Below are 10830 nucleotides of genomic sequence, written 5' to 3' on the forward strand. Positions count from 1 at the left end.
TCGACAATGTCTCTCAAGGATTCTTGATTATTACTAACCAAAGGTAAATCGATTTAGGGGGGGGGGTGGATTCAGGATCAATTAAGGAAAAAATGATTATTAAATAAGTGATTATTGAAATAAGCTGTTATCAAATAAGTGATTATAAAACAAACGGATTCACTGTGTCAGGTTCAACTTATCATCGATTATTACAACTATGACTTCTATCCTATTTGAACACAATATCATTCAACAAGCGTGATCGACACTGTAAGGTATATATTATTATTGCCGGATTAAGCATACGATTATAGATATCGCAAATTTAACGGTTAAGCAGAGTTGAATTGCGATCAAAAGTCAAGAACATATATCATTCAAATTTAACCATCAATATTATACGAAAATCAGATTAAGAAAACAACATTCATATAATATTATTGAAAGGAATAGAATTCTCATTGCTATTATAACAATTTCAAAGTAGTGAACATGAATACAGCAAATCCGTCCGGATAAATTAGTTCTCCATTACGGTTCTTTCAAGCGTAAGAAAAATAATTTGTGAATAGTAAAAAACATGTATAGTGTTTTCGGCTGCTAGGTATTGTTGCATCTCGAAAAATACGATTCCTCGTGATGGTCGTGGAAAAATTATGTTGGAACAAAGTCGACATCGAACTTTATATATCCCTATGAAGGAATAGGAAAATATCGATAAAACCTTTAGAAAATAGAGTAATGGTCGTCGCAACCATATTCGGGTTCGGGAGTCGATTACGCAAGGGGAAGGTATTAGCACCCCTCACATCCGTTGTACTCAATGGGAACCTTTTAGTTCTGATTTGCAATTTGAATGTCAGGTTATGTTATTTGTTTTCTTCGAGTAATAATAATATTGAAAAGAGATGGATGGGAACCTCAGAAGGGGGAAAAGGGAGGTTTTTTTATTAGTGTGCTCGCCAAGATCTCGCAATCTCGTGCCTACGTATCCTTATGGTGCAATAAGAAAATCAGAGTATTCGTAGTTCGGGGAACTACGGTTGGTTTGTGTCTTTTACCGAACAAATGTTTAGATCGCGTTCCACCTTAATTGTAAAAGAATTTGATAATAGTTAAGGTATTTTAAATGGATGACGATTACTCGGATAGTCGAGTAAGACAACTCGTATCCTAATAATCGGGAAAGGAAATAGAAGACTCTAGACCACTTTTTGTTTCATCTGAGTGATTATGAAAATAAGTTTATGTATGGTTGGTATTTTTAGAATAAACGACAAGTACTTGGATGACTGAGTAAGACAACTCATATCCAAGCATTTGAGGAGAGGAATCGAAGACTCAAGAACATCTCCCTTTTCGTATAGTTTATTGTGAAAATGATTTAATTAATTTATTAATTTGTGGAAAAATGACAATTGTTTGACTAACCGAGTAAGAGAACTCGTATTCAAAAAAATCGAGGAGAGAAGTTGAAGGCTAAAAGTCATCTCCCTTTTCATTTAGCTTATTATAAGAGTGTTTTGATTTAACCCGTTTTAGAAATCTGTAAAGAAATGAAGAGTGTCTAACTGACCGAGTAAGAAAACTCGTATTCAAACAATTAAGGAGAGGAGTTAAAGGCTTAAAATCATCTCCCTTTCCATTTCACTATCATAAAAATAATCCATTTTGATTGTGTTTAGGTGGATAGAAATGACAATTATTTGACTAACCGAGTAAGAGAACTCGTATCCAAATAATCGAGGAGGAGAGTTGAAAACTCAAAACCATCTCCTTTTTCATATCTAAATGAAGTTGTGTTAATTGTGATTAGGTATCTTAATTTGTTTTGAATAGAAAATACTCGATGTTGAATCGAGGCTTGGATGTGTGTTTGTGAATAAATTGGATTATTTTAGTGTACCAATCATCTACTCGATTAATTAATAACCGAATAGGTCTCATTGTAAGAAAGCCCAAGAGTAAGCTATGTGAGGTAGATGACAATGCTTTAAAAGCGATGGACTTGCAAAGGTGTTTGAAAATGGGCTCGACATTGAATCGAGAGTTGTGTGATTTTTTAAATGGTTTAATCATGGTTTTGTATTGATGATGAAATGGAACGAAAGAAGTCAATCAACATTTAATTATCAAAATTAATTGATTAAAGTTCGATTAAATTGATTAACTAAATTAATTAAGATTAATTATCAAAATCATTTAATTAAATCAAATAATCAAGTTAATTAAAATTAATTAATAGTAATTAACTAATTAGTCAAAATTTAATTAATTAATTTATTATAATTAAAGAGAAAGAATTAAGTCATGTTGTTGATATATTTAATTGGATCGGTGTGCTCAAACCGGTTTGTGCGAAATGACAACATGGTTAATATCCTTCGCAAAATCATAACGCGACGAAGTGTTATATTAATATATTGTATCTTGGTGGAATAACGACATATACATGTCGAATCCATTAATTTAATTTATTTTAAAACAATGGAACTAAAGTCTAAACGGTAGCAACACAACTATATCTACATATCACATGGATTACATTGAAATAAAATAACAACCATTTTAAATTAACAAATCCAGCACAAAATATTTACAATATCTAAAAGGTGTAAGGTATTTGATGGGCTTAAGGAATATCAACCGAATACTTCATCCAAATTCAATTTCCACAATGATAAAATGAATTAAAAGATTGATATAGTAAATAATAATAAAACAATTTTCACTTTCTAAACTTCATCAAATTAAAATAACACAATAAATTGAGAAGAAAAAAAAAGTTAATTGGTGTCTTTCTCCTAGACGTTGTTCCTACATATTCGTACTCTCCTTTACGAATAATCAACATCATTTGCTTAAAATTTGATTTAATCACCTAATCGAACTAATAAAAATTAATTATGAAACTATTTGAAAAAATATATAAGCAAATAAACAACTTAAGCAATACATATTAAATATCTAACTTTAAGCAATGCGAAATAAAATGAACCGAATCACAGACACAAGCATGCTTATATCATTCCTACGATATTTACAGCATAAGGTACACATCAATGAACCTAATTTATTATATCCAACCTATTATGACACTTAAATATTTAAACAATAATTCCATGTAAATATAAAATAAAAGGATTAGTAAAACAAAATAAGCAAAAGAATGTTGGTTTGACTTTTCAAACCTTTTTAAAAAACATAAACCCAAATTCACTTTAGAAAAACACATAAATTCAATGACATAAAAATTTGTTTAAAGCATAAAAGAGAAGGAAGTGAATGATCAACTAGAGCAAGACAGAGTGCGAAGGCGGAAGATGGCAGTGCAAAGGAGCTTTACACCAACAATGAGGAGTTGCTTTGAAGGTTGTTTGATTAAGACTTGGGAGTCGCCGACGGTTTGGATGAAGAAGGTTGTCGCCGGAGTTCGGCTTGTGAGTTGCGAATGGGGCTTTAAGTCTCCACAACATGAATAGTGAAGTTCATGTGTTGTTTATGGTGAATGTGAAAACATGTGGTTATTGTTGTGGCTACAAGGAGAATGCGACGATCGGAAATAGAGTAAGTGGTGGTGTCGTTGAGTTGTGATGGTACGGCGGAGAAATTATGATGTAGATGGTGGTTTCCGGATGATTATATATCCGGAGATGGGTACGGGTTTTTGCGTAAGAATTAAAATATAAAATAAAATTAACCACTTAAAATAAAGTCAAGTTAATCACCCAATTAATTCTAATTAATTCAAATGATTATTTTGGCTAAGAGATAAAAATAAATGGATCAATGATGAATAAAAGTTGGGCACAAAATTTACTTAAAAAATTAAATCGGATGCACTAAAATGATCAGCACGAAACATATTTATTGGAAAAATACAGCGTTTCTTTTAATTTTGAAATAAATTTTCACCGGTTAAAAGGCTCAAACGGATTAAAATGCAGCTGAAAAAGTCGTTAAAAAATATAAGGAGCACACCAGGCTGAACTACGCGAAGCATAGATTAATAATACTGGCGTCTGTAAGCTTAATTTTGAAACTTTTTACCCGCTGATTTTGCATGTACTTGAGAAATGATTTAACCAATTTGTCTGTATATTCAAGAATTTATTCCGACTGATATTTTAGGTATTATTCATGATGAAATACGTGTCATGCTATACATAAGATGCAAATTGAAATTAAAAATTGAATTTATGAAAGTTTTAAAATGTCCACACAAAATTGGGGTATGACAGCTGCCCCTATTTAATTACCTTAAACTAGAAAGTATGAATGACAACAGTCTTCGTACATTCGTGGTGGAAGATAATTAAATACGAAAAGACCCAAATTTTGTCCTTTGAAATGCAGAAATAAAATGCAGCGAGAAATACAGTAAGGAAATTTATCATAAGGTAATATGAAACAGTTAAGACTCAATGGGAATCGTCAGAATAATATCTTAGATGTCATGATCGAGATATTCCAACAATGGAAGGATACCTCAACTGAGTCTAAGACTTTCTAAGGATTAGAAAAACAATGTCTCTAAAAATGAATGAGACTCTTCATATTGATGAAGCAACATCCCAAACAGAAAAATGAGATTCTCTGTCTCGAACCGAAGCAACATCTTATATGATAGAATTAAGATATTCTAGAAAAATGGAATGATACCTTAATTGAATCTAAGACTCTTCACAAATACTAGAGCAGTATTTCTAAAAATTGAATGAGACTCTTCATATTGATAAAGTAAAATCTCAAACAGCAAAAATGAGATTCTCTGTATCAACCGAAGCAGCATCTTATATGATAGAGTTAAGATATACCAAACAAGAGGAATGATACCTTAATTGAATCTAAGACTCTTCAAGGATACTTGAGCAGTATCTCTAAAAAAATATGGAATGAGACTCTTCATATTGATGAAGCAGCATCTCAGACAACAAAAATGAGATTCTCTGTATCGAGTCGAAGCAACATCTTATCTGATAGAATTAAGATATTCCAGACCAAAGGAATGATGTCTTAATTGAATCTAACACTCTTCAAGGATACTAGAGCAATATCTCTAAAAAAATCTGGAATGAGAATCTTCATATTGATGAAGCAACATTTGAAACAGCAAAAATGAGATTCTCTGTATCGAGTCGAAGCAACATCTTATTTGATAGAATTAAGATATTCCAAACCAAAGGAATGATGTCTTAACTGAATCTAAGACTCTTCGAGGATACTAGAGCAGTATCTCTAAAAAATTTGGAATGAGGCTCTTCATATTGATGAAGCAGCATCTCAAATAGTAAAATGAGATTCTCTGTATCGAATCGAAACAACTTCTTATATGATAGAATTAAGATGTTCCAGTCAAAAGGAATGATATCTTAATTGAATCTAAGCACTACGCCAAAAATGACTTTTAACAGCGCATCTTAGACAGCGCTTTTAAAAGAAAGCGCTGTCTAAGGTTAAAATTAAAATAAAACACGGAAAATGTTCCAAAAAAATAATGAAAGCGCTGTCTAAGGGGGGGTCTTAGACAGCGCTTTCTAAAAGCGCTGTCTAAGACCCCCCCTTAGACAGCGCTTTTAGAAAGCGCTTTTAAATATAGACCTTAGTCAGCGCTTTTGATAAAGCGCTGTCTAAAGTCTTTAAATTAAAAAAAAAATTAAAACCAAAAGGCCCACAGGTGAACACGAAATCTCCCAATTGCCCAAACCCCCAAATAAAAACCAAAGACCTCTTTGCTTCTCCCTTCTCTGAAAACCACCTTCTGGTGATCTCATTCTTCAACACCTCACCACTCTCTCTCTCTCTCTACAACTCCCTCTCCTTTCTCTCTCATAATTCCTCTCTCTCCTCCGACAATTACCCGCCACCATGACCGTCATGATGTCCGCTCCCATTGACGTACGTCTTTCCCCAATCTCTCTCCTACTTACTATCTCTGCTCCTACTTATTCATAACTCGCGATTAACTGCTTTACGGTTTTAGGTCAATTTGATTTCTACTTCGTCGCAATTTTCCTTTTTCTGTGCACTTCGGGTTTTGATTTTAGGGCTTTGTTATCGTGGTGGATCCGAACTAGGGTGTGATGTATTTTCTTTTGTGTAGCAGTAAGAGGATGAGGAGGTGCTCGTGCCACATGCTGATTTGCCTGAGAACAACCACCAGCCCATGGAAGGTACTTATTGTTTTATGGTTCTTTTGATCCGTTTGGAAATTCTCTTATTTTTAGGAACTGTGTTTTACTGTTTTCTCAGCTTTTGTTTCATGTAATTGAATTGCTTGTAAAGTGGATTATGCGTTGTGGGTTCTCCGTTGTCTTTTATTTATTATTCCATCTTTAGCTCACTGTTTTGTACTTCAAAGTAAAAAAGTGCAACTTATTTGTATGTATATTCCATATTTTTCTGGGCCTGTGGTTTGTATTTTTTGTTCTGGGAGTGGTCAGATCTTTCAAATTCTTGTCTAGTTATTGCTCAATTCTGAGAGTGCTTTGGCAGGTCGGACAGTTGAGAGAAGTATCAAACAAGGTTCACAATGCAGAACTAAAGTTGTTTTTGGAGGTGGAGAAGGGGATGGTAACATACATTATGGATATTGTATACTGTTTAATAGCACAAAACATTATTATCCAAACACAATCTTTTTGAAAATCTATACTTTTCTGTAGGATTTATGTCCCATTGCATCACCTGACAAGACAAAAGATGATATATTACTTTTCTTTAAGCTATATGATCCTGAAAAAGAGGAGCTTCGGTACTGAATTATTTATTTTGTTTTTACATATTTTATGTGTAGAACCTGGATTGACACATGATTTGTTTCCTTGTAATGTCAGCTATGTTGGAAGACTCTTTGTGAAGGGTACTGGCAAGCCATCAGAAATCTTAACAAGGCTAAATGAAATGGCTGGTTATGATCCTGAAGAAGATATTGTACTTTATGAGGTTGGTTTGTACTATTTCCTTTATTTCAGTCATAATCTATATAGAATTTAAGCAGGATTCATCCACATATGCTTAAAATTAGAAAAGCCAATTTTCGATACATGATTTTGTGTGGTTCTAAGGGTTGTGCCTTATGAATCTCACATTGAATGAGATAAAACCTGATAATAACTTTCTAAATGGGAGACATCCTTCGCTCTACAAGCCGATTCTACAAGTATAAGTTAGATCCAATATAAAAACCTAATAATATATCTACATTTTGTTCTATTTTTGTGTTTTAACCATTACATTTAGTGCAACGTAGCAGGTTGAGCGTGTCATCTTCCATAGAAAATTAGTTGCTGGAGTGCATCTTTTGTTTATGATCTGGATGAGACTTTGTTCGTATGAGTTGTATAATTAGTGAATTAACCAAAATGTTTTTGTGCAGGAGATTAAGTTTGAGCCAAATGTCATGTGCGAACCTATTGATAAGAAAGTAACATTCCGATCAAGCCAGGTATGTCCATAATTGATTTTGCTTTTGAAAATCTTGATTATAGCATAGATGGGAATGGTGATTGCAATTTCTGGTTGTCCAAAACATCCTGGATGGGGGGACTGATGCTTACTGCTTGGAGTGGTCAGATTTCAGTGATTAGCTTTGGTCAACTTCCGACAGTGGCAGGGCATGATAAAATTCTGTTGACTGGTGGTGGCAGTTGCCATGGTTGGCTGAAGGCTGATCACTGTCGATTACAGCTGGCAACAGAGTGGCTGATTTCTAGCAGCTGGAGATTTCTGGGGAGGTGGTAGTTACGGTCAGTTACTGCTTGTGGAAACGGTGTGGCTGTGAGTAGATATAAGGCGAAGTAGTTTAAACAACTCATGAATTAAAAGTACTCCCCTTCCTTGAGAATAGTGCAAACCACCCTTGGAATGGCATTGTAAGCATGTTCAGAAAAATGTCATGGAAGCACTTTAGATTGGGAATATTTTTGGAGTGGTTTTGCCAATAATGAGAATCCAAATTCCCATGTATAGATTCCCAGTATTGAAAAAACAATACATGAATCAGATTCTCTGATTGAGTTACTGAATCTTCTATTGGCATATTGACTGGATTCTTTATTTGTAGCTGGAGGATGGAGACATTGTATGCTTTCAGAAAGCTCCCTCAGTGGTGGATAATGAGCAACAAGTCCGCTATCCAGATGTGCCATCATATTTAGAATATGTTCATAATCGCCAGGTTCTTTCATTTTTTGCCCTACTATATGTAGTTTATTTTGTTTTAGATGATGTGAATATGAAAACTTCCAAAAATTTTACTTGTTTTTTTTTAATATCTGAAGCACCTTTGCTCACGGTCACTGTACACAGGCTTGTGCATACCTGTATGTGCAAGTTATCTGGAAGTTCATTATGTTCATATTTTAAGAATTAACAGCTAAAATAAAGTCTCAATCTGTTATGCTCTTAGGTGGTTCATTTTCGACCTCTGGACAGACCCAAGGAAGACGACTTCTCCTTGGAGATGTAAGCATCTTGGAACTTGATGGAGTTAATTACTATATTTGATAGTTGATGATATGGAACTATTTTACAAGATAGCTGGTGTGAGAATTTATACTATTATGCTTAACTTTCCATCCTTGTTCTTATACTCTTAAGTAAATTGGTTTCTAGGTCAAGGCTTTATACGTACGATGATGTGGTGGATAGAGTAGCTCAACAACTTGGCTTGAATGATCCATCCAAAATACGTCTTACCCCTCACAACTGCTACTCTCAACAACCAAAACCCCAGCCTATTAAGTACCGAGGCGTTGATCATTTGTCTGATATGCTAGTTTAAGTAATGCCATACACCCCCTTTATATTTTAGTTTTTATGATAATTGCAGACATGATGGGTTATTGCTCTTTTTGTTTCTTGTGATGATCATTAGTTGTAGCTCAACCTGAAACTGCCAAAGCTGTTGAGAGCCAGCCTGTCGTCGATCCCCCGCAAACCAGATTCACATGGAGAATTGACAATTTTACTAGGCTGAATACAAAAAAGCTCTATTCAGAAGTATTTGTTGTTGGTACTTATAAATGGTATTTTTTCTTAGAGATTTAGTAAATTGGTTTATGAATTTCTGTTTTCAATATGCTCTGTTATGCTTACTCAATTTCAGTGACTTTCTCCCCTTAACTTTGTTGTATCCTTGATAGGCGTGTGCTTATTTTCCCAAAAGGAAACAATGTGGACTATTTGTCCATGTATTTGGATGTCGCAGATTCAACTAGTTTGCCCTATGGTTGGAGTAGATATGCACAGTTTAGCTTGGCAATTGTTAATCAAATCCATAATAAGTTTTCTGTGAGAAAAGGTATCCCTTTCAATTTGAGCATTGCTGGAATTACACTTGTCACATGATGGCACTGGCTAGTCATAACTGTAAGTAGGATAGAGCATTGCTGGAATAAAAAGTGTTTTTTTTTTGCAAGATGTCAAGATGTATGTTGCAATTAATGGATGCAAGATCATTTGATACTCAAATAATCTATAATTTGTTATAATTAATCATTTGACACCTCTTTACACACACACACACACACACTGATTATTCTGCATTTGGCTCTTATTTATACGGTATCAATTATGTTTTTTCAATTACCGATACTAACTATCAATCTGTATGTTTTTCTTAGCGATGTTTTAACATCGAAGAAGAAAGAAGAGGTTTTTGTATGAAATTGGCCGGAAAGCTTCTAAGAGGGTTTCAGACATTTTTATCATCCAAGTTCCTTAAGGATGCGGATGGTAATTTTGTGGATGCGGAGCTTCCTAAAAAATATGAAAGTTTGATATCGGCTGAAGAATGGGAAGCTTTCAAATCCAAAAGACAAGACCCGGTTTTTCAAAGAATAAGTGCTACAAATCGGGAAAGAGCATCAAGTCCCGCATATCCGTACCGAAAAGGACGTGTCGGATATGGACACTTAGAACAATCCATGGTAAGTATTTATAAATTGCGATAACAAATTTGTTCATCATATATTAGTTTTATCTGATCAAATTGTATGACTTAATGTGTAGCTGCAGAAGGAGGAAAGTTCAGAAACATCTCTTCCTGCACATGTTTTGTGGAAGGAAGCCCGTGTGGGCAAATCTGGAGTTCCTCAAGAAGAAGTTTTACACGTATACCAGAAATGTGTAAGTATAACATTTTTTCATTAATTGAATAACATTTTTATACACAAATATTTGACAAGTATACGGTATTCATCTGATTTTTCAGGAGGAGCTATCTCAGTCTTTATCTCCCGATGATACTAAGGGCATACTTAGTCTCTATCTTAGTCTTTGTGTAATTAATGTGTACATTTGTAGTATATGTAATGACTTGTAAATGTGTACATAAATTTGTATATATTTTGATACATTTAAGGCAAAATTGGTTTGAATTGGTATATATATATATTTGTTAGCCAAAAATTGGTAGAAAAAAGGCCAAAATGGCATATATAAAATGTGATAATTGTCTGTCAAAATCTGGTTGAAAACAGGTAGAAATTCTGGTTTATAAACCTGGAAAAAATGTGGTTTAAAACAAAAGCTTCAAAAATTTTCGTATACCTTAGACAGCGCTTTTGTAAAAAGCGTTGTCTAAGGGGGGGAATAGAAAGCGCTTTAGGCAAAAGCGCTGTCTAAGGGGGGGGCTTAGACAGCGCTTTTTGAAAAGCGCTGTCTAAGGTATACCTAAAAAAATTAAAATAGGAGGGTCTTAGAAAGCGCTTTTGGCCAAAGCGCTGTCTAAGGGGGTGGGGCTTAGACAGCGCTTTTCAAAAGCACTGTCTAAGATATACCTAAGAAATTTAAAATAAGAGGGTCTTATAAAGCGCTTTTGGCCAAAGCGCTGTCTAAGGGGGG

General features: G+C 34.2%; 1 protein-coding gene across 1 annotated transcript; it reads left to right on the top strand.

Moving 5' to 3' along the window:
- The first annotated feature begins 6331 nt into the window (after positions 1-6331).
- On the top strand, positions 6332-8767 carry LOC127122043 (ubiquitin C-terminal hydrolase 13). Its single transcript, XM_051052454.1, has 7 exons — positions 6332-6555; positions 6648-6736; positions 6819-6927; positions 7361-7429; positions 8048-8161; positions 8393-8448; positions 8599-8767. Exons 1-7 carry the CDS (start codon positions 6553-6555, stop codon positions 8765-8767), a joined length of 609 nt encoding a protein of 202 aa, XP_050908411.1. The 5' UTR covers positions 6332-6552.
- The last annotated feature ends 2063 nt before the right edge of the window (positions 8768-10830 follow it).

Source organism: Lathyrus oleraceus, chromosome 2 (genome assembly GCF_024323335.1).
Source record: "Lathyrus oleraceus cultivar Zhongwan6 chromosome 2, CAAS_Psat_ZW6_1.0, whole genome shotgun sequence".
Classification (NCBI taxonomy): domain Eukaryota; kingdom Viridiplantae; phylum Streptophyta; class Magnoliopsida; order Fabales; family Fabaceae; genus Lathyrus; species Lathyrus oleraceus.

What these genes read in the sequence shown, in the direction of transcription:
- LOC127122043 (XM_051052454.1), top strand. An exon ending in CCTGAAAAAGAGGAGCTTCG is followed by an intron (nt 6,737 to 6,818) that starts GTACTGAATTAT and finishes TTGTAATGTCAG; the next exon opens with CTATGTTGGAAGACTCTTTG. An exon ending in AAGATATTGTACTTTATGAG is followed by an intron (nt 6,928 to 7,360) that starts GTTGGTTTGTAC and finishes GTTTTTGTGCAG; the next exon opens with GAGATTAAGTTTGAGCCAAA.